Source organism: Penicillium hordei, assembly GCF_028827395.1.
Source record: "Penicillium hordei strain IBT 12815 chromosome Unknown utg000001l_segment0_segment0, whole genome shotgun sequence".
NCBI classification, from domain to species: domain Eukaryota; kingdom Fungi; phylum Ascomycota; class Eurotiomycetes; order Eurotiales; family Aspergillaceae; genus Penicillium; species Penicillium hordei.
The window spans coordinates 119,344-140,951 of NW_026623142.1; the positions used below are offsets into that span (position 1 = coordinate 119,344).

At 47.9% G+C, this 21,608-nt stretch overlaps 12 protein-coding genes across 12 annotated transcripts; 6 read left to right on the forward strand and 6 right to left on the reverse strand.

The window, feature by feature from the left end:
• Nucleotides 1-176: 176 nt before the first annotated feature.
• On the forward strand, nt 177-883 carry N7537_000047 (CENP-X/MHF2 family protein; the record flags this gene model as incomplete). The annotated part of the gene is made up of 2 exons (XM_056891105.1): nt 177-773; nt 836-883. The coding sequence occupies 2 exons, from the start codon at nt 177-179 to the stop codon at nt 881-883; spliced, it is 645 nt and encodes a 214-aa protein (XP_056756100.1).
• A 128-nt stretch (nt 884-1,011) lies between these two features.
• On the reverse strand, nt 1,012-1,488 carry N7537_000048 (uncharacterized protein; the record flags this gene model as incomplete). The annotated part of the gene is made up of 1 exon (XM_056891106.1): nt 1,012-1,488. One exon carries the CDS (start codon nt 1,486-1,488, stop codon nt 1,012-1,014), a length of 477 nt encoding a protein of 158 aa, XP_056756101.1.
• Nucleotides 1,489-1,738: 250 nt separating this feature from the next.
• Nucleotides 1,739-2,013, forward strand: N7537_000049 (uncharacterized protein; the record flags this gene model as incomplete). Its single annotated transcript, XM_056891107.1, has 2 exons — nt 1,739-1,905; nt 1,938-2,013. The coding sequence occupies 2 exons, from the start codon at nt 1,739-1,741 to the stop codon at nt 2,011-2,013; spliced, it is 243 nt and encodes an 80-aa protein (XP_056756102.1).
• Nucleotides 2,014-2,145: 132 nt separating this feature from the next.
• On the forward strand, nt 2,146-3,316 carry N7537_000050 (MIND complex subunit MTW1; the record flags this gene model as incomplete). Its single annotated transcript, XM_056891108.1, has 3 exons — nt 2,146-2,199; nt 2,309-2,635; nt 2,720-3,316. The coding sequence occupies 3 exons, from the start codon at nt 2,146-2,148 to the stop codon at nt 3,314-3,316; spliced, it is 978 nt and encodes a 325-aa protein (XP_056756103.1).
• Nucleotides 3,317-3,385: 69 nt separating this feature from the next.
• Nucleotides 3,386-4,640, reverse strand: N7537_000051 (dihydroorotase; the record flags this gene model as incomplete). Its single annotated transcript, XM_056891109.1, has 3 exons — nt 4,515-4,640; nt 4,386-4,465; nt 3,386-4,318 (listed from the first exon to the last, which is right to left on the reverse strand). The coding sequence occupies exons 1-3, from the start codon at nt 4,567-4,569 to the stop codon at nt 3,386-3,388; spliced, it is 1,068 nt and encodes a 355-aa protein (XP_056756104.1). The 5' UTR covers nt 4,570-4,640.
• A 1,152-nt stretch (nt 4,641-5,792) lies between these two features.
• N7537_000052 (uncharacterized protein) lies at nt 5,793-6,566 on the forward strand (the record flags this gene model as incomplete). The annotated part of the gene is made up of 2 exons (XM_056891110.1): nt 5,793-6,113; nt 6,177-6,566. The coding sequence occupies 2 exons, from the start codon at nt 5,793-5,795 to the stop codon at nt 6,564-6,566; spliced, it is 711 nt and encodes a 236-aa protein (XP_056756105.1).
• A 255-nt stretch (nt 6,567-6,821) lies between these two features.
• Nucleotides 6,822-7,518, reverse strand: N7537_000053 (GPI anchored serine-threonine rich protein; the record flags this gene model as incomplete). The annotated part of the gene is made up of 3 exons (XM_056891111.1): nt 6,822-7,146; nt 7,233-7,331; nt 7,397-7,518. 3 exons carry the CDS (start codon nt 7,516-7,518, stop codon nt 6,822-6,824), a joined length of 546 nt encoding a protein of 181 aa, XP_056756106.1.
• A 1,979-nt stretch (nt 7,519-9,497) lies between these two features.
• N7537_000054 (Craniofacial development protein 1/Bucentaur) lies at nt 9,498-10,377 on the forward strand (the record flags this gene model as incomplete). The annotated part of the gene is made up of 4 exons (XM_056891112.1): nt 9,498-9,599; nt 9,667-9,753; nt 9,828-9,920; nt 10,015-10,377. The coding sequence occupies 4 exons, from the start codon at nt 9,498-9,500 to the stop codon at nt 10,375-10,377; spliced, it is 645 nt and encodes a 214-aa protein (XP_056756107.1).
• Nucleotides 10,378-11,282: 905 nt separating this feature from the next.
• Nucleotides 11,283-12,403, forward strand: swc5 (putative Swr1p complex component (Swc5); the record flags this gene model as incomplete). The annotated part of the gene is made up of 2 exons (XM_056891113.1): nt 11,283-11,659; nt 11,728-12,403. 2 exons carry the CDS (start codon nt 11,283-11,285, stop codon nt 12,401-12,403), a joined length of 1,053 nt encoding a protein of 350 aa, XP_056756108.1.
• Nucleotides 12,404-12,929: 526 nt separating this feature from the next.
• N7537_000056 (T2 family ribonuclease) lies at nt 12,930-13,898 on the reverse strand (the record flags this gene model as incomplete). The annotated part of the gene is made up of 4 exons (XM_056891114.1): nt 12,930-12,979; nt 13,040-13,232; nt 13,291-13,585; nt 13,663-13,898. The coding sequence occupies 4 exons, from the start codon at nt 13,896-13,898 to the stop codon at nt 12,930-12,932; spliced, it is 774 nt and encodes a 257-aa protein (XP_056756109.1).
• Nucleotides 13,899-14,605: 707 nt separating this feature from the next.
• On the reverse strand, nt 14,606-16,363 carry N7537_000057 (uncharacterized protein; the record flags this gene model as incomplete). The annotated part of the gene is made up of 5 exons (XM_056891115.1): nt 14,606-15,124; nt 15,178-15,607; nt 15,658-15,790; nt 15,844-15,957; nt 16,021-16,363. Coding segments are annotated over 5 exons (1,539 nt in total), but the record flags the coding sequence as incomplete, so codon positions are not given.
• Nucleotides 16,364-19,391: 3,028 nt separating this feature from the next.
• On the reverse strand, nt 19,392-19,807 carry N7537_000058 (uncharacterized protein; the record flags this gene model as incomplete). Its single annotated transcript, XM_056891116.1, has 3 exons — nt 19,392-19,576; nt 19,635-19,734; nt 19,793-19,807. The coding sequence occupies 3 exons, from the start codon at nt 19,805-19,807 to the stop codon at nt 19,392-19,394; spliced, it is 300 nt and encodes a 99-aa protein (XP_056756111.1).
• Nucleotides 19,808-21,608: the final 1,801 nt, after the last annotated feature.

The following is a 21,608-nucleotide window of genomic DNA, read 5'->3' on the forward strand; positions in this document are numbered from 1 at the left end:
AGCCTATCACAACTAGAAAAGTAGGGTCTCCCCTCATCACCTGACAGCGCGTACTGTAGATCGCGTCCGCGTTGGGGTGTTCCCCAATTTCACCGATATCCCCAATCACCCTCACCATTACTACTTGCGATTCCCCGTATCACCCATCGCATACCTGGATTACCTAGGATACCAAGATGCCCGGCGAACCTCAACCAGCTCAAAAGCGCCCACGTCTCCCCTTCAAACCTCCCAGTCGCACAACTAGCGCGGGACCATCCAGCTCCGTGTCGAAGGCCAAAGGAAAAGCGAAACAAACCAGCACAAAAGCTTCTGCGTCCACAACCATGCCCAAAACAACAAAGAGCAAACCCACGACTCAAAGCAAGTCTGCAACCCAGAGTAAATCTACAAGTATCGGGAAACGCCCCCGACCCGATTCTCCGGCAGCCAATGCCGCCTCCGAATCTGAATCTGAGTCCTACTCCAATGGAAGCCGCAGTCGCTCGCGCTCGCTCTCTCAAGAGCCGGACTATATCCTTGCTGAAATCACAACTACAAACCAAGCACAGGATGTGACGTCCAGCGACCCGAAAATACCTTCCAAACTGCTCACACGCTTGCTGCACCAGCATTTCCAGAATGAGAAGACCAAGGTCGCAAAAGATGCCAATAACGTTGTTGCCAAGTATATTGATATTTTTGTGAGGGAAGCCATCGCCCGATCTGCTTATGAGAGGACCGAGTCAGATGGAAATACCGGTGGCAGAAGTCTTGGGGACGGGTTCCTCGAAGTAAGTCTTCATTATTTTATCCTCTAATTGCCGTATCCTGGGTATTCTGATCGGTGCTATAGGTTGAAGATCTTGAGAAAATGGCCCCACAGCTCACGATGGATTTCTAGCCCATGCATCTCCTCTACAAAGGGTCACGGCGTTGGTTCAAATTCATTATGCATTATGGCTCATTGTTTATTGTTCAAGATACCACATAATCAGCAAAATGCATGCAACACTTCTAATCCAAACATCTTCAAACGCAATAGGCCTGCAAGAGTGAAACATCTCTCGGGTTCATATACTCAGGTGGCTTTCCCACGGTATGATCCTCCACAAAGGGCGGCACAGCCCCGAAACCATTTGCATTGTGAAACAGTGCAATATCTCGGTTCACCCTTTTCGACAACCACGCGTTCGCCACATAGGCCGTGTTCTTTTTACTAAGATGAACTACAGCAACGGGGAGCTTGTTCTGCTCGGGCAGATGGCCGAGCTTGGCGTCATAGGTCGTGTGGCAAATGTCGAAGACGAAGAATACTCGCGTTCGCCACTTTTGAGCTGCCACTAGCTTTGTTGCTGGGCGAGCTTCTTGTGGAATGTACAGATGGCTTGATTTGAGGAGGCGGATGGCTTTTGGTAGGAGGGCCTCTGGGTTGTTCTGGGCTTTGGATATCTGAGAACTCCGCTGCGAGACGATGACTAGGACTCGAAGAGGGTTTCCCTGGGACATTGTGGACTGGAGATGTGAGGAGTAGTCCCTTGAGAGGTTTGCCTGGATGAGTTCTTACCGAGATAGACAAGACTGAAGGTTAGGATTGTCTCTACGCCTTTTCAGTAATTCCTAGAGAGCGCACTCCTACATATGGAGATTGTTCAGGATCCTCGAGCACAGATTAAATATCTTTTTTTTTCGCCTCTACAGCTAGGAGACATATGGGGGCAAAGTCGGTGTCTCACCTGGACTAGATCATAACCTCCCAATGGCCCGACAGTCCGGTCGTTCAAATCAGAACATATTCCAGGGGATGATCATCTGTCACATTGTACAGAAGATGCTGACAGCTAAGTACAAGGGTCTTGCTTCAGCTGGATATCAACGCTGCCGGGTACCTGGTGACTGGGTTGAGAGGCGGGATGAGACTCGTGTGTCAGTCTGACATCAAATAATGTACAACGTAGCAAGCCTGCAGTATGCATCGGAGATGATAAAATAAAAGCCGGAGAGGGGGAAGATCAAGAATCTAGTTTGATTTGAACGAAAGCTGGATGTCACCAAGAATGTTGTAGTTGATAGTCGACGGAAGGCGGTGGCTAGCGGGATTTCCCCCGCGCGTGTTTTGTTCCTTCACCACTTCAAGCTCAGCCCGCCGAGGCCAATCTTTTCGCGATGGATGACGCGACGACATCTTTGCTCACTGAGCACTTCAGTTACACACCCTTGGTACGTAAATCGAGACTGATACGCATTGACTCGTGCTGCACGCGCGACCTGCGATCTGCAACCTGCGACTCACCCCTTGCAACTAGGAATATCGCTGACAGTTCCCTAGTCTCTCATAGATGACATTATCAACTCCATCAACAACCTGATCTATCAAGCGATCTCTAGCTTAGAGTCCGGACTCCTCAATACGCCGCCTGAACGACTCGGTTTCTCCCATGACAGCAGTGGACCTAGCATCGCGGAAACAGACGAGGATGGCAATGTCGTTTATCCCGAGGCAAAGCTAGAGATCGAGAATGGACTGCATCAGCTAGAGACGCTGCTAGAGGCCAATGTTGATAAGGCCTTCGATAAGTTTGAGATCTATGTGCTACGCAACATTCTCACGGTGCCCGGGGACTTGCTCTCTTGGGTACGGCTGAAGCATTACGAGGTATGTGGAGTCATTCATAGATTTCTAGACCTAAGATTTCTAGAAGTTTTGGAACAGGAGAGATACTAATGTCCATTGTGCTAGGGTCTCTCTTTCGGATCTTCGCCCGATACGCCGACGCCAGAAACCATACATGCGCAACGCAAGAAGTTGTTCGAGACAAAGAAACTGAACCGGTCCCTAAAAGAGGAACGCGCTCGAAATGACGCGGTCATCTCACAACTACAATCTATTCTGTCGACAGTCGAAACAGCCAAGGCAGACGGCGTGTCCAAGACGGTCGAAAAGATACCAGTGGATTTGTCCTTCTTGACCTCTACCCCAGCTGCGCGCCAACTTCGTGTTGGTGTGGATGCTGGACCGAATGCTAAACCCACGCCTCTTACAACCAACACTACTTTCATTCTCTCGCAGCTGCCCGCGTTGCAGACGACACTTGAGCAGCTCCGGCCGAGACTGGCAGCTCTGCCCAATGCAACGGTGCCAATGGAAACTAAGTCCAAGAGAGACGAGAGAAAGGAATACATCGAGAGCAGAATTCGACTCCATCTCGAGCGAGCTGGTCAGCTTGCTATGGGTAACGATGGAAATCCAGTGGTCGCAGGTCGCAGAATCGACATCAGAGAGGCCCACGCCCTTGAAAGTGTGGCAAACATGCTTACGCAAGACAAGTCTGTGTAAGGGGATGTGCATGTGAGAAAACAAGGGTTTGTTCCTACGACTATTATTGAATATGTACTGGTCGGGTTACTAAGACCAAGTGATGCTCCATGTCTCTTGGGTCTTTCTGAAGGGGACCACGTCAATCTTGTCTGACTGGAGGATCTCTGAGATCTTCTCGCCCTTTCTCTCGATGGTGATGAATTCCTTCTGCTCCTCCGGGAGGCCATAGAAGGCCCGTCCGAACTTGCTCATGAAACCCTCGACAATTTCTAGCGTGATCTCATCCTCTTCGAGGACACCGTTATCACAGGCCTGCTCAAAGGCATCAAACACGACCTGAGTGGTGTATGGTTGGGTGAAGACGCCGGCAGCGATCTTCTCGCCGCCACGCTTGGATGCCGCAGGGTGCGGGGCGCTGTCAGAGCCGAAGAAGAACTTAGGGTTTCCTGAAACAGCAGCACGGAGAAGGGCATCCCGGTCGGCTGGAGTCTTAGCAACGGGTTTGCAGAAGCAGAATGGGTCGCCGGCCCATGAGTCGATAATAATGGATAGGTGATGAGCAGTGATGGTACCAGAAACCGTAGGACCGCACTTCTTCACAGCCTCCACAGCCGCAGCAGTGGTACAGTGCTCCAAAATGATGCGCAGCTTGGGGAACTTGGAGTGCAGCTCAAAGAGCTTGGGAATGAATCGCTCCTCCGCGGACAACACTGTCACGTCACCTCCAGAAGGACTTTCTCCGTGCAGATTCAAAATCATATTTTGTCGTTCCATTTCCTCGAAAACGGGGTAGAATTGCGTGTAGTCGACCACGCCGGAAGAGGAGTTGGTCGTCACACCAGCTGGGTAACTCTTGACACCAACAATGCCGCGCTTCTTGGCTTCAATGATGGTCTCCGGGGTCACGGTCTCGTGCAGATACAGCGACATAAGGAAGTTGACATTCGGCTCAAGGGCTTGGAGGCGCTTCTGGTAGTCCAGAGCACGGTCGACGGTCGTGATAGGTGGCACAAGGTTGGGCTATTGAGTGTATTAGACATAGCTCTAAAGACAGGATTTGTTTCCCCAATAAAGAAATTCCCCTTACCATAACGAAAACGGTATTCACACCACCCTGTCGGATAGTGGGAGTCACCAAATCCATCATTGGACCCTCACGAAGATGGACTATCTTTGGTCAGCCTGCATCTATTAATTTCCCGGAATTGCTTAGTACCATGGAAGTCGGCCGAGGCGGGGAGTTTTACTCCCTGCAGCTTAGAGAGAGGCATGATGAATTCCAAATCAAAACCAAGCTCTAATTGCAATTATATCTCTCTGATATGGTATGTTTCAAAGAGAAAGTTGGATCTTCACTTTTGCCCCGCCATTTCTGAAAAGTTCTGCCGATGGCGGTGGCGACCCCACGAGCCAGTTAGTTACTTGGGATTTCGATTCTTCAGTTCTTCGACTCTTCGACACTTTGACACTTTAGATTCTTGGAAATGAAAATCATACAAAGACTCAGAGAGGTGAGATATGTAACCATAAGAAGCTAGGTTGATTTGAAAATAGAAAACCCAATCTTACCTGCGTCATTCTCCCCGCACGGACTACTTTCGACTTTCGATGCACTTACTATGTACAGTTGCACGTCTAGCGTAGTACTTGAGGAGAAATATTGATACACAAAGACCAAGGTCTAGATCCATCCAGGGAATACGAGAATGCCTCGAATAAACAAGACAAGGATACGGTGTTCCTGAATCACCCTTGCCGCTGGTGGCCCCCCAGGCACAATGCTCGGCGCTTTCGCCATCACCTATCACAGGTCACCATGACCACCCTCGGAGAAAACTAGATTTTCCAAGAGACAAATGAGATTGAGATCTGTTCTTCAATAAGGTCGATGCAAACCCCGCTCAGACTCTATCTTTGGCTCTACTAGGCGCTTCGTTGGTGCTTGTTCCCTGATGTGTCTGCCAAGGCTGCATTCTGGCGCCCAGGCAATTATGCTCCGGGGATGTATGTTGTACAGGTCCAAGTTGCAGGGCCACTGTTTACAATTCTAGACAGTCCTGCAAATTTGACCCAGAGCCCCAGGCGAATCAGCGCGGTCGGTTTCCTATCGAGGCGCTCTGCATGGCTATATGCAGTAATATGGGCTGATTATCATTTTCGGGATACGCGCCCATTCGGTAGTTACTTCTGTGATAACACTAACTAGTTAACTATCGCTTGCTAAGGTAGTTCCTGGATCAATCTTAGGACTATGTTTCCACGAATATACATATCCCAGCTGGTATCCCTTAATTATCATTTGAGACAAGAGTCTGAACATAGTACCTGCCTTTTCTTTTTTCTTTCTTTTTCTTTATCATTGCCCCGGAGGGGTTCTTCGTTCTTTGATATCCACTTCAAGGATTACCCTTGCTGGCAAGGTCATTAGCAGTTACACGCACTCTCCTTCAACCCCTCTCTCTAGCATATCACGGAAGCCCAACGACACTCCATCATGACCTCAAACTCGTCCCTCACCGGATCAGGCGGTGCTTATTCTTCAGACATGGAGGAATCAAACTTTTTAAAACACAATCGTGTCATTCACTTTGCACGGCTTGGTCTATCTTTCTTGATTTTTGGCGTTGCTATTGCCGTCATCGCGTGCGAAGCCCCACCCTTGCGGCATTATAAGAACACCTCCCAGTGGGCGAGTGCTGGTCTCGCACTGTGGCCTTTGAACTTTGACCTCCGTCCAACAATCGCCGCTATTTCCTGTGGCTGTATAATCACCATCTTGAACTTGGTGTATATTGCCGCTGCGCTTCTACCATCGGTGAGTCTTACACCCGTCCCATCGTGTGACTACCCTTGATACCATGTACTAACGCCCTTCTAGCCCCATTCCCGTATCAAGTCACTTAATATCTATGCCTCAGCCTCAGCCATCACAGGCTTTTCAACCGCCCTGGTCGGAATCCTATTCATAATCTACCTACCATCTTCGGATTACCCAGCAGGGTTCAGCAAAAACGAAACCCTCCACAGCTGGACCTGCAAGTGGAAATCTGGAACAAGCAGCACTAACACACCCCGTCACTTTGATAGTGACTGCGCCAATACTCGTGCTGGCTTTGTGTTGCTGTGTGTACTTCTTGGAATGGAGGTGTTGATGGGACTCGTTGCTGCTGTTGGCACGTGGTTCCAGCGCGATGTTTCTCGTCGTCGGGCAGAGCAATTCCAACTTGAGACGTTGGAGATTGCTACTAAGCAGGTGTATCGCAATTGAGTGAATAATTTAGGCAGGATTTAGGTGCTGTGTAAGCGTGGCGTTGGGTTGCTGATCTATATGTATGAATCTATGGTTGCCGTGCTGGATGGAAGGGATGTATTCTGGTTATTTATGTTGGGGATTGATTTGTTATATTTGTTATCATTATAATTTATATTGCAGAACAAATATTCCAAAGTCAATGTCATTCCATCCAATAATCATGTAGACTCACCCGAGACTCGTAAACTCTTCCTCCGGGGGCCAACCGTCTCAAAATGTAGCTCCTATCCCTAAAATCACAAGAGCCATCCAACTACCAGCATCATTCACAACTCCAGCTCCCTCTGATGGACTGGTTGACTTCTCATTCCCAGTCAAAGCTTTGGTCGGTCCGGCAGTAGTAGACGAGCTGTCACCAATGGTTAGACTAGCATCTATGTCGGTTGATTGTGCGGCATTCGATCCAGGCAGAGTCCATGATGGTGCGACGGTGGTCTCTCCTTGGTCATATGCATTCGCGGTAGCGCAATCATTTATGCTGAGTTGTTTGGCTGCGAACGAATCCGGGTCATCATCAGAGCAGTCTACGTAACAGCTGTTCAATGATGTTAATACTGCGAGGTTGGAAGGTATAGATACCTCATTGAGGAATTGCAAGAGCCAGACAGAAGGTCTACTCACTTGGCAATGTTTGCAGCACCCGAGCACTTACAGTCCCAATCACTCGAGGCACACTTTGCGAGTCCCCGTTTCATGATCGCGACGCAAGAATCTACAACTCTGTTGATTATGAGAAATGAATCTTAAACAGCAAATTGTTGGTACTTAGAGTCTTATAGGCTTACTTTTGGGAAGCGCAGTTTGGATTGCCGCTTGTGCTTGCCGATGTGGGTGTCGCATCTTGAGCGGTGATGAGGGTAGCTGATGCAGCAAATAGGAGGGAGACATGAGTAGTAAAGAAATGCATCTTGATATTGAAGAAGCCTATATTAAAGAATAAAGGGACTTAAATGCGAATAATATGCGAATAATATGCGTCCTGATAGGTATGAGTCGATGGGATTTAAAGTTCAAGCAGATTCACTCAAGGCCTTATATCAGGGGTGAAAGCTTGGATTCTGAATGTTACATTCATCTTAAAGGCAATGAAACCGTTGAGCCCTCTTTTAAGGCCATGTCTATTCCCGGCACATAGGAGGGGGATCTGAAGAAGCTCCCACGTGGAAATGTGTTGCAGGGTCCACATTCTTAGCTAGGCAGCATATATTCTTCCTATTTTCCAGAAAAGCTGAACGTATTGAGTGAGAAAGGTTGAATAAACCAACTATAAAATATATATGTATCATTCCTTGCGTGTGCCGGGTTAGTAAAAAGACCTATACAACAAGTTCGATTGTAGAGATAAAGATCCGAACCAGAAGAAGACAATTTGGCCCAAAGCGGTATTCCTCTGGGTCAAACAAGCTTGTGAGTTACCATGGAAGGTGATAATGAAGTGCTTTTTCGACATCATAACTACCTCTGATGTCGCATTCTAGAGGTTGGGGTTGCATTCCTCGAAACCCCTTGGCCAATGGTGAGGGACTAGAGCCGCATTAGGAATGTACAAGTCTCCACTACATTATATATGGAACTGACTACGTACAAGTTCCTATGAATATAGCTAGTATAATATTAGTCTTACAATAGAAAGCAGTTCCTCGTACATCCTTCATCGATATCTTCTCCATTCCAGACTTGGAAATCCTTTCTTGACTTCATACGCCAATGTCTACTATAATAGAAATTAATAGAGATATAGTAGTGTACTCCGCAATTTCTATATCACGAGGTCAGTGTACATTGCACCTGCCATAAGCTAGTTAATAGTAATCCCACACTCAAAACCTCACTTCTACAGATACATTTCAAACTGCCAAACGGTTACCATCAACTACACAATGGAACACCTATTTTCTTCATGGAATGCTCCAGATTTGACCGCCACATGGTGCCCAGGTGGAGGGAAAGGCTACATTACATGCCTTAGGCTGCCCCCTTTAGAGACTGTGAGTGAGCATGAAAATATATGGTTCTTGAACAACAGTTAATTGATTGCATGAATAGAATAGCCACCGCGAAGTTATCATTATAGACAAATGTAGCTTCTTACACCTTCTTTCATTTTCTAATTACTTTTACTACTTATTGCGAAGATGGCACTCCTCGGTCCTAGAGGCCTTAGGCAAAGCTATCTTCGCAAGATAGCCGATTGCTCGACCATTATAGCCATCCTTTTGAGCCGCGAAAGTGCCCTGGCAGAGTTGCTAAAGGTCAATCACATCTACAAGCAGTATAATCATGGGAGAAGACGAATAACCAGGAGGGTCCTCGCCCTCACCCTCACCCTCATACTACTTATCCTTGCTACTTATCCTTGTTGCCCTCGTCCTCGTCACCTTGAAGTCCAGGGCATTAAACCACAACTAAATAGATGTATTCTTCAAGCCATCATCAAGACCCTTTCAATGTCAGTGTCCCCGTTGTATATCCTGGGCTAGTAATAATCTCAGCTTCCGCTGGAGAAATGACTGCTTTTCCTATTTACTTCCGGCTCTTTCTCCTAATAATATCGCCGTCAACATCACTCGGCGCTTTCGGTCAGAATGTATATAGCCTGGGAGAGTGATAGGGAATTAGATAACCAGAGCTGGAATAAGCTGACCTTGGATAGATTCAGAGGGCGCCAATATGTATTTCAAATATGATGTATCTTGAACAGAAACGGTAAGAGAAGGGCGACAATGGCTCTAATGAGCCGCGATGAGCAAACGCCCACGTCCTTTTAAATTTCCCTTTCTGTTTCGGCCCACAACTCTCCCTCGTCGCCTCACACTGCTGTGAAGTTCCACAGCGAATCAGTCTGGCGCATTTCTTTCTTTCTTTCTTTCATCTCTTTGTCAAGAAATGAGCGAGCAACTTCCCCCGTCTGGCCCCGGTGGTGGCAGACATGACGTTGGCAGCACTGCTCAGCGCCGCCGCAAGGAAGCCTGGCGCTCTATGCACCGTGTAAGCTTAGTGGACACACCATTGACCGTTGAAAATGTCTGCAGAGCAATACTGATATTACTCACAGCAAAATGCCCCCCAAGTCGCTGCCCAAACTGCTCACGACGCTCGCATCGCTGCGCTGATCGTGCGGGCTGTTCAGCACCAGGTCGACGTATGTTATGACTTCAATTTCCTGCTTTTCATCCAGCCCGACATTCGGAGGGACTATACTGATACCACTTATAGCAAGAGGGATTTCAACCTTCTGCTGCTCGTGATGCCCGTGCTGCCGAGCTTACTGTTCGTGCAATCGAGGCACAAGTGAACCTAAGAATAGAGGTAAGAATTACCCCCATTCCCCTATTTTTCAGACCAGACCTTCTTTCAGGATGGTGGCATTGGCCATGATATCTGACGTGCATGGTCCACATAGCAGGATTTCGGTGCACGTGGTGGCTCAGTCCGTGGGGACCAGTTCCGGGGCCGAGGTCGAGGCCAAGGCCGTGGTGATATGCAGGGCGGCCATCATGGTCGTGGCGGCGGCGGCGGCGGCGGCCGTGATGCTACTCGTGAAGGTGGCCGTGGCGGATATAACCGCAGGGGTAGTTACGGTGCTGCCTACCGCGCTGGAGTGGTTGACGCCGGCCGGCAAAACCCCCCTAGTGACCAAGTTCGTATCCACCAACACTCCGGCCATCAAGTCGTCCGCGGGGTGGCCCCAACTGGACCCCGGTCGTGGACCAGACACCAAACTCGTCTGGAAGATATGGCAGGTAAGAGTAATTTGCTTCTCTAACCCAACATCCAATGCTTTCTTTCTCAATGGCTTTGACCATGTTTTCTGGTCGATACTCATGCCTCCATTCCTATATCATCACCATGCATTGATCACACGATACTGAATTATACTGACCGTCATATGTGCTATAGATGCTGACGCCCCGTAAGGGCATGCGGTTTCGGTGCGGCGCCCCTTTGGGGCTGAATCTCAATTACTCGATGGATTTTTTTTGGCTTTGGCCTAAGAGGAATAGCCCGCTAAGGGCTCTGTTTCTCGGGCCATTGCTGTCTGTTTCAGGGAGGCTTTTTTCTTCTCTGTTCTTCTATCGAAACATGAATGTTATCTCTTTCGCTCATCATGGGCAATTCAATCATTTACCAATTCTCTCTTGACTCATTTATATATCCAAATAATTCTCCTACCAGTATTTCAAAGATGCCATCAAGCGCCTTCCCAGATGATCTTGGGAAATGCTACTATTGCTGGCCCCGTCGTCAACCCTTTACCCCGTTCTCATACTATCCACGAGCTAGTCCCATATAACCCTCAAGGGAGTAGCGGGTCTGGGACCTTACGTCTCTCGACCAGAATTCGTGACTTAAACGATGGACGTCTAGGGCCGTACGCATTTTGGCATTCGGACTGCAAATAATGTGGAAAATTTTGTGCTTCTTTCAGAAGCGCCACCTGTAATAGCAGTATAGGCGGTCTCTAGAGATGAGATGCGTGATTTAAGAGAGATTGTTTCACCCATACTTGTTAGAATCTATATCATTGATAAATGGGCAAGGGGCGTCTGGAAGTTGAAGATGACGAACATACATCGCCGCGATACCGCCTTTGGCAGAAATTCATCTTACGTTGTTGCGCCTTGCTCTGGATCTCTTTTGATAAGTCCAGACACCCAAAATCTTTTGCAAATGTCAAACCCTACTCTGCCAGAAAATCAGGACCTTGATGAGGAGTCCTATGACTCCGCCGAGGATGAAGATTTCGAGCTAGACGCAGCACCAGACGACTCCGACTTATCTTCCGATGCCGACGAGGCCGCAGAACCCGCAAAGAAGAAGCGAAAGACAGTCACCCAATCTCAGCTCCCGAAGGATGCAGAACTCGACTCTGGAGATGAGGCCACAATCAGAAAAGCGAGGGAGAAGAAAGAGAAGAAGACCAAGGGAAAGAAGACCAAGGGCAAACGCGCGCGCGATAGCGACGAGGACGATGGCGACATTGACATGGACGACGATGAAGGGGGAACAGGGGGATTTGTGCGAACACGCGCAATGAAACAGCAAATGTGAGATTTTTGTGCTAGCCAATGTTTTTTGACTTATTATCAGGTTCTAACCCGCGGTTCCCGAGCAGACAAGAAGAACAGCGCAAACCGCTGGCTAGGATCGACGGCGCGACCGTGGACGTGAATGCCCTATGGGAGCAGATGAATGCGCCCCAAGGACAATCCGGCTTGCAGCCACCCCAGACCCAGCAGATACCCGAATCTGTCCCCGAACCTGAACCAACGAAAGAACCGGACCAGGGTACCAGAGATGCGGAATACAAAATCGGCCATACTGCACACGCTGACCAGATGATCAAGATCAAGCGCACCTACAAGTTTGCGGGAGAATGGATCACCGAGGAGAAAGTTGTGCCCAAACACTCGGCGGAGGCTAAAGCGTTTTTGTCGAGTGGGGAGAATGTCGAATACACCGATGAGGATGCCGCAGCCGCAAACACCGCTCGTAACCTTCGGCGACCTCTTCGCAAGATCTCGCGATTCGACCCTAACCCGACCGGCACGATTAAGAAGAGCTGGGAGAAGCAACTCGTTACCGACAAGGACGCGCGCGGACCCAAAATCAACACCGTTGAGAAGTCACGACTCGACTGGGCTTCGTACGTCGACTCGGCGGGTATCAAAGACGAGCTGCGCACGCATAGCAAAGCCAAGGAGGGATATATCGGTCGCATGGATTTCTTGGGTCGTATGGAAGACAAGAGGGAAAACGAACGGCGGGCTGCACGGCTCAAGGGCATATGAAAACAGTTCTCGTGCGCTCTCTACCCGAACTTCCTTCCGGTGTCAAAAACACCCTCCATCCCGCTGCGTGCTACAACAAGCACGTAGCTCTACACAGAGTCGTGTTATTGCGGCACTCTCTGCAACCCTTGTATTAGCCTACTTTGAGCAACGGCTCGCTCGACTCCGATTTAAAGGGTGAGCTCTCGACCTCCAACCCCCATCCGCGTCACCGGTGCCCAAAAATTACGGTGCGCCCCATGTCCACTACAAGGCTAGGATGCATTCTCGGGAATGGCTAAAATACTTGCCCCAAACTTCAAGGCTGAACACGATCATGTGCTCAACGACCCTGCAGTATCACCACCGATATACATTTATAGCCAGTGAAATGTTATGGTCAATAAACGATCATCATCGTATCAGATTAACGAGAATTCGAATCTGTATCAACATGTACCATAGCTAATCCAAAGATACCATTTCAGCACACATTGTGCAAATCAATAACAATCATCACTAAGACATATCAAGCCCTGTTCCCTATTTACTTGGGCACATACTTAATGCCAGTCTTTGGGCAGCCAGAAGTAGTGACTAAAAAAAAAACCAAGATATCAGTAAAGATCCCACCAAAAAGCAAACGATAAAACTTACGCGTATCAACAGCCTTGTATGTTCCATCAATGGCATTGCCCTTAACGTTGTAGAAATACCAAACCTGGTTCAACTTGCCACTAGAGCAGCCAAGGTAAACCGACGCGCCATGCATGGTAGTAAGAGCCTCCTGGATCGCGCTGAGAGTGTAGGTCTTGGATGTACTCGGGGTAATGCCAGCAGTGGCGAGAGCCTGGGAGATAGTCAGAAACGAACAGCACATATTATGAAAGGCAGAGAGGGGGACATACCTTGTACGTATCCAAACTCTTGAACAAATCAACCGTCTTCTGGAAGAAATCACCCACTTCCTCCTGCGCCTTGTAACTGGAATAGCAGCTGGGATCGATCGTGTTGACGCAAGTACCGTGCTTGCTCCACTCGTGCGACCAGAAGCTCTCGTTCTCGCCGTTGATGTCGACCCAATACTCATCCATGTAGTCGACGAGGTCACCGAGGTCCTGGTCCTGCAGGATGGCTGTGATGTTGGAGTAAGCGCGCTCCGAGTCACAGCTCGACTGGTATGTGCCGTCGCAGTTGTCGGGCCTGGAGGGAGTGGTTAGTCTACGACCCCGGGTATTTATAGGGGATATAGATCTGATTGGGATATTAATGTTACATACCACAGTCCGTGGATGGTCCATGAGTCGTCGGGACCAGTTGATGGGCTGGTATCCCAGAATTGAGTCTGGAGGAGGGCACCACCTGGGTAGTTGAAGCAACAGGTTGGCTCTGTGGAGGAGCTCGCGCAGCTAAAGGCGGTGCTGCTGGCACAGGTTTCAAGGCTGGCGGTTGTGCCAGTGATTAGGCCCATGGCTGCTAGGGCGAGCATGCCCTTTGGGGATTGGGATTGGAACATTTTTTTTTTTTTCTTCAAGATTGAATTGAGAAGGAATTGTTGAGCTGAATGAAGAGATGTAAGGGGATCATCGAATGGTTTTATGTTTTAGTCCAGAGATCATCTTCGGTGTAAACATCGTCAGGCACATAGCCAATTGTAGCACATGCATCGATAAGAAGACGCTGATTTGTTCTCGGATGTCGCCGGTACACCTATCATCTCGAAGAAGTACTATAAAGGAGAGCAGTGCTAGTCGAAGTAGGCGACGATCATCGAGCGGGGCAAGTTGAGTGGTGGACTTTTCTCCCTTTTCTCCAATGACAAGACAGAAATACACAACGCACTCCAGCGCTAAATCATTGTCCGACGGTTTTCGTCTGCAGTAGACTGACGAAACACCTTTTGAGGTTGCATCGACCGGGCTACTCCTTCGGATCTCCGACTGTTAATTCAAGTTGATTCAAGTTGATTCGACCCTCGCAAGATTAAACCCGCTGATCGCCCAACCCTGACAAACCAGAGTGCTTAGCCCATGGGTCTTGGACAGTTTTATCTGAAAGCTGGTATTGCTTCGCTTAGAAGACAATGGTTGCTGCGGATATCTCTGTGGATGGGATTACTGCTACGTCAACGTCATATATGCAGGCTGACAATACGTTCTCCACATGAAGGAACCCGTGTCAGCTTGCTTGGATGTAATGAGATTGATCGAAGAGGTATAGAAATTAGGATAACAAAGGGTCCTGTTCCTCATCATTGGCTCGCGGAGATGGTCCAAGTCGAATGTGCCAAACGGCGGTGACAGCAACAGCGAAAAAGAGAGAGGCTTGGAAGAATGGCAGTCCCATCCAGACAGTTCCAAGATGCATACCTAACCGGAAGAGGTTGGCAAATAAAGGACCGGAAATGAGGGTTCCGACGCCCTGTGCAATGGCAATTGCCGAATATAAAGTGCCAGCATGGTCAATTTGTACGAGTGAAGTAGCCAGACTGCGTGTGGTGATCATGAATGCCGAGCCGATTGACAAGATGACTTGACCACCGATTAAGATCGCGGGGGTTGGAGCTATAGAGATAATGGCGAAACCAATGATTGAAAGCACGCCGCTGCCTTTGCTCATAAAATGGTCGCTACGTTTTCCACGGAGCTTTAGGTGTTTGGTGGCCAACAAGGACAAAACTGGCATTATGACCAAATATGTCACAAGAGAAAATATCCCGCGCAGCGAGATTAAGAGACTGGCCTATATCATGGTTAGTGTTTTGGATTATTTGACTGAGGGGACAGGGCACATACGCGACTAATACTCCAGTCAAACTTCTTTGATACATATTGCAGAAGCAGGTTCGTGGATTGTCGAGTCATCACTGTGACGAACATCACAAAGATCATTAAACAAATATTAGTGTCGAACCAGATGAAGCGTGTCGACTGTGCGAACTCGCGAACTTGTCGGGTGACCTCCTGTAACACTGTCTGCTTCCTCGGAGGCTGGGACTGCTCGCTTTCGCTGTCCTGGTTTGGTGCCTCTTGGTTTACTCGCTTTCGTTTTGGATGTTTGAGAGTCTCCGGTAGGAACAAAGCTGGAATACTTCCTAAAATCATGATGCCTATTGATAGGGTATAGGGAACCATTGGACCGAAAGTCATCAGATAGGCACTGAGTGGAGTGGCCAGAATCTCTGCGATTTGGACGCAAGACTGTAAACGGAAGAGCGCGGTTGCTCTATATACATGTTAGATTGATCACCGAGCAAGATTAAGTCATCAAATTACCTCTCATCTTCGGTAAAGACATCGGCCACCATGACCATGGCAATGGCCGTGAGGACTTGGTCGCCGCCGCCGATGATTTTGAACGCAGCTGACAACCAGACCATCCGAAGGGGAATGACGGTTGACCATAGACCTAGGATGAGGGGTCAGCAAAACATCGACCCAAGAGTTCAATGGCCCACTTACAAACTATCCTAACCCATGTCTCGGCGAGGAGAATTCCCAGTATGCTAAGATACAAGAGAGGCCTTCGCCCCCAGCGATCCGACATGACGCCATACGGCAGCGAGAGTATAAGACCTATATTCCCAAAACATCAGCATCCCAACGTCGTTATATTGTAGCACACTGTAAGACACATACCAGGCACCACGTCAAATGTAGCCTGGTACCCAATCACGAGGGCCAGTTCTCCTTGTACAGCCTCTGATTTACACGGATTGGCCTCTGGTGGGTTCAGAGTGTCATTTCCCACCCCATGAAGAGTGGCCTGGTAGTTTCGACAGATGATCTCCTCATACACAGCCATTTGCGGCGCAGTGGACATGAAGAATCCGAAGTCGGCCGATAACAAGAATATAGCACACACAATGGAGATCAGTAGTTTCTTTGGGTGCTGAGATGGTTTGGTCGTGTGTGAGCCCAGCAGCGGTGCTGTCTCGCCTGTTATTGAGTCGACGGTCATTGTGTCGGTCATTGTGAATGTCCTTAAAAAGGTGTAGACCTCTGGAAGTCAAGAAAGGATACCCCTAGACATCAAAAAGGAATGCTGAGAAGGCAGATATTTATTAACGCCATCCCCTTTTAAATTGCTGCCTCTGTGCTTATGTATCGGAGTCCAATGACAGACGACCGTTTAGATAGGGCGTTGGCATTCCCGTTCTTGAGACAACTACAACTCATTGGACCCCTTTTTTTTTTTTTTTTTTCTTTGTCTAGACATTGGTTTTTTTTTACATTTATCTTAACATTGACTTAATATTAATTCAGTATTGTTTTAAATTCAAGCCCTCACTCTTTTGGCTCATGAAATTCCAACATACTTTGCCGTTATGAGGACATCGGGGGCTTATCTCGACATTCGATACTCGGAGCTCGGAGTTCGGGGCTCACATGTCCCAAATGTCTCCAAAGTCCCAAAAGATAAGCTCCACGTTCTTGGCATCGTATAACGCTTAAACGAGACACGTCATAGTGGCCCCGAATTCATATAACACCCCAGGACTCCAGGGCTCCAGGACTCCAGGGCCTTCTCTGTGAAACCAAACTTACCAGCATGGGCGCTTCCTGACCAAAAGAAACGTGGAACGTGGAACGTGGAACGTACTCCTGGGTAGTGCAGTGCATGTAGTTGTGCGATCTGTCTCTTCTCACGGTCTTAACGCAGTCCAACAAGCATCTTCCCAACAGGAATGCACCCAACCCCCACCTTCATATCGGTCTGGCCATCGGTCTGGCCTCAAAGCATGGGCCAGTTCTTCACACCAATAGTCGAGGTTTACGGTAAACCAACACAGGGTCCATCACGAAGCAGGAAGACCCTCGGCTGTACCGAAGTCTCAATAATATGCAGTGATATCTCACAAAGATGAAATTGCTGACCGCATTCTTAAGGAATTAACCACGTAAACCTGCAAGTTCCCGTCCGCGAGTCTCGCATTTGTCTTCTGCATGCGCCCGAGGCTGCACCTTGAGATTTCGAATCTGACCGCCATCAAAACTGCATGATTATGGAGATCTTCAAATTCCCGAGACCGGGGGATTTTCTCGGAGAATTTAAGTGAAAGTTTGCTTTCGCTTTTTTCTTTTTTTTTCTCTCTCTCTTTTCTTTTGTCTGGGTCTGCGGCTTTCCGTTGCGCGACACGAGCGGGAGTCGGGTGGCGCCCACGTCGTGAAGTGCGACATGTTCGGTTCTGGGCTTGCGTCTGTCGGAGATGAGATTTGTATCTGTCCCGGTGACTTGTCCAGATTATTGGTTCTTGAGTTCTTCGTTTTGGGTTCTTCGTGCGTCGGTTGTCATGTTCAGAGATTGGTGATACCTGTTCGTCCCGGCTAGTTATCTTTTGGTATCACGACTCGAATTTGGGCAATGTACTTATTCGAATGATTCGGGCTTGAACGGGCAGCTCCTTGCTTGCAGCATGCGGATAGGTTGGCATTTAGCCATTCCAAATTCTCACGTGGTCTTGACCAAGTCTGGCTGTTAGACTGTTATTCACGCTAATCGCAATATTGATCCGGGAATCTTGGACTTGTCTGCCATTTGAAAATCTGTTCAAGGATAGTATCCAGGACCCCCCTAGCAAAGGATAGGTTGTAGCATAATGAACAATAAAGCATCGCACCTCCCCTACTTATCCCTCACGTAAACAAAAAGGGCTTTCCCCAAAATTACCCGACACCCTTCTTGCAAACATAGGGGCTCAGTACAATCGGCATCACGAGGATGCCTGCTGTGTTACATGAGGATTTCTGGCAATTCTCTCCCTCGAGGTCTGTCACCAACCATGACTGGGAACATTCTCAGTGGTAGTGGCCGAGTTCAAGTCATTCAACGGCTACTTGTGGAAAAGGGTGGCAGCAAGGATCGACTATCGGTTTTGACATTAGGTTGGAAGACGACCGCATGAATATAGCCAAGAGACAAGGTGTTTAAGCTAGAATACTAGGACATGGATATCAAATGACCTCAACTATTCTTCTAAGTGACTAGCCTAAATATCTGATAGTAGAGCTCTGCAGGGCCGAGCGATTATTCCGTAGCAAGCAAAAAGAAAGAACCTTAGAAGTAAAGAAGGTCTATTCGGTAAAATAAGTGACATCGCCCATCCCTGAGTCTTTGTCTTGTCTCAGCCAAATCACATCTGCCCTCGCAAATGGTCAACACTAAGGGCTGTCAGAGGCTGGTCCACATATAGAAGTCCCACGACAAATATGAAATATGAGAACATTTTGAGTAGTTTAATTTCGAGGATTCAAACATGTATGAAACTCGATTCTCCATATGCAAAGGAATAGAGCGATGTGAACAAAGAGTCGTTCCCCTTATTACCTTCCCAGTCACTCCAGATTGGCTGCTCAATTTCAGCTTACTTGTTTGGCTTTCAAAGCTTGAGAATAACGTTACTCAACATGCGAACCATGCACATTACTCTTCGAAGTATTGACGTATTTATTGGACTTGAGCTTTTGATGGTTACTTGGAGATCATTCACAAATTTCACGGCTTGCTGCTCACAGTGGCGCCTGATAACATCCCCAGAGTCCAGTTCAGATGCAAATGTAGACTTGGAAAGCAGTGAAAAGACTTTTTTTCCATACCTCGGAGATTTTTAGACTCTCTGTTGGTGCGTGCAATAAAGGGCAAAAAGGAAAAAGGCCAGAACCCTCACTTAGTGAACGAAGCCTTCGTAAGTCAAAAACAACCCTGTAGCCTTTCAAACTACCGAGTTTGAAGTTGAGCTACTTTAAGAGTTGACCCTTTGTAGGCAGGATTGCCGAATGGGCATGATCTGACGGAGTATTGGTGCTTTTGATCGGGATTATAAGCTCAAACAAGCCAAATCAGATTCATCGGCAGACGCGAAAAACAATCTGTCTCTTGCAATGCGAGTCAAGATCTATCACAAATTCAGCGATTCCGTTGGGCTATTCGCTGGGTTGGTGGTAAAGGTTTGCCTGGAGCGTGTGACAGATTCCTCGCGGTGGCAATCATTGCTCTTCCCTAGGCTTTGTCAATGCCTACATGTTTGTCGGGGAGCGGGTGTTCCGGTTTCAGGGGTCAGGTCCTTGTTAGAGGCCTTCCTTTCGGAATTTCCGATAGTAGGCAACCAATAGAAAGCAACATCCATGGAGGTATTATCCTCATTAATCGCGACAAAGGAATGATATGCGCCATTTGTGACCCGGTCGACATTGGCTCTGAAAGACAATTCAAAATTAGCATCTTATCCTACCGATCTGTTAGGTCAACATACGGTGTGTGCTAGTTGCTTGCGCTTCGATTCCGTCGTCGAATCTAAAGGTTATTGGGGTGTGTTTGAAGTTCCAAAGAATTGGTCGGTCTCTTGCCTGCTCCTGTTTTGAGTAGAACTGTCAGTTTGTGGTGTTGCGGGTCCATTGCTAGTCTACTTACAAACTTCAGCAACATCGGGGTTGGCCAAGTTGGCAAAGATTCAAAGAACTCATGCGGTATTCCGTGGATTTGTCTGATCCGGTTCTCGCAAACAATTCGAGAGATGTCGCTGAACCAGAGGGAGATGGAAGCGTGACGAAAATGGTTTAGCCGTTAGAAGTCATTCTCTGTCCTCTCTTGGCTGAGATACCGGCGTTCTTCATCCCCAAATTTGTCAAGATGTTAACGTGGCAAAAGGTTAGTCTAAGTAGACTAACCAAGATGGATGTATACGAGGAGTGATGAATGTGGTTAGAGGGAAGGAAGACAAAGTTGGGAGGAGGAAGGCGAGGCTAGTGATCATAGTCATATGACATCTGTCCGTCTCTTCACTATTCCAACGTTACCACCATTTATGTGTTATTCCAAAATAAATCGAGTTGCTCTATCTTTTATTCGAATTCTAAGCTGCCAGTATATGATACCGTGTTGATCCCGACGCTGCGACGTGTAACACACTGTCAGCGCAGATGTAAATCTCTCGAGAGCAGGTTCATACTCCGGAGAGTAAAAGAATTATAAGTACATAGATTGCTCGCATAGCTCAATATGCATAAAAATTGAGACACCTTGTTATGATCTGATAATGATAAAGCATGCTGTGGTTAAGGTAGCTTAGAAAACGCTGCATCCATGTCTACATATTGTATTCTACCACATATATATTCGCATGCAACCACATAACATACAACCAGAGAGTATCCCAAGTAAACCAACCACTACACATCGTGGAACGATATAGATACGAATATATAATATGTTTTCTGTTCAAATGCAATTATTTTCGGTTAAGCTGGCTTCGCTAGTAAATCCCACCTAATGAATGTCATTATAACCGCACACCTAGTACACCCCACCACAAAAGAACAAAGTCCCTCAAGGCCGGATTCGTCTGTGAACTACTACTAGAGCCTGTATCAAGCTCGTTTATGGCTTTCTACTCGGACCTCACAAACCCATGAATGTTCCCTTTAAAGGTCAGACTGTTACGAACATTGCTAGGATTGCCCCAAAAGACTTCTCTATTCATCAAGCACAACAATATCCCCCTTTGACAAATTCGATAGGCTTCAAAACGATGCCCATAGAGTTCTGCGCTATCTACTCCCCAACTTAACTTGGCATTTCTGCCCAGAAAACCTACACAAAGAGCTTACGACTACCAATCTCTCTCATCTGATCACATATCGGCCGTGCTCCATTCAAGGGTGCCCAGAGCGTGTGAAAAACCGATCAAGTCATAAATGACAGACAACAACCCTGTCATATTGATCCGCGTCATAGGAGTTCATCCCAAGTACAAAGTACACGCCTAGACCCTAGCAGAGCGAACCTAACACGACACCGCAAAAGCACTATACAGTAAGAATAGTATATTCAGGCACCGGAATTGCGGCCCTGGAGCCAATATGTAGGAAAAAATGAAACCAACATCTAATAACAGCATGTAGGTCTCCCAAGTAGGCCAGACAAGCAGCGGGCAGGCGTAAGGGCCCCAATAATATGATATCACCGGATTCATCATCCGCAATCACACCAATCACACCAATCAGGGCGCGCCGCCGCCGACCGCGCAGGCTAGACATGGTTCGTGCTCTGCAGGGTTCCTGTAAAAGCACCTATGTCTGACATTCTCCAGAGGGTTCGATGTGCAGGGTCGATCCGGCTCTTATTGGGGGCTCGAATCTGGCCTTTTCTTTTTCTGGCGCATGCTCATCCTACCCTAGGTACATCTGTTGCTACTTCGGTACTAGTATGGAGCCTGGTTACATAAGAT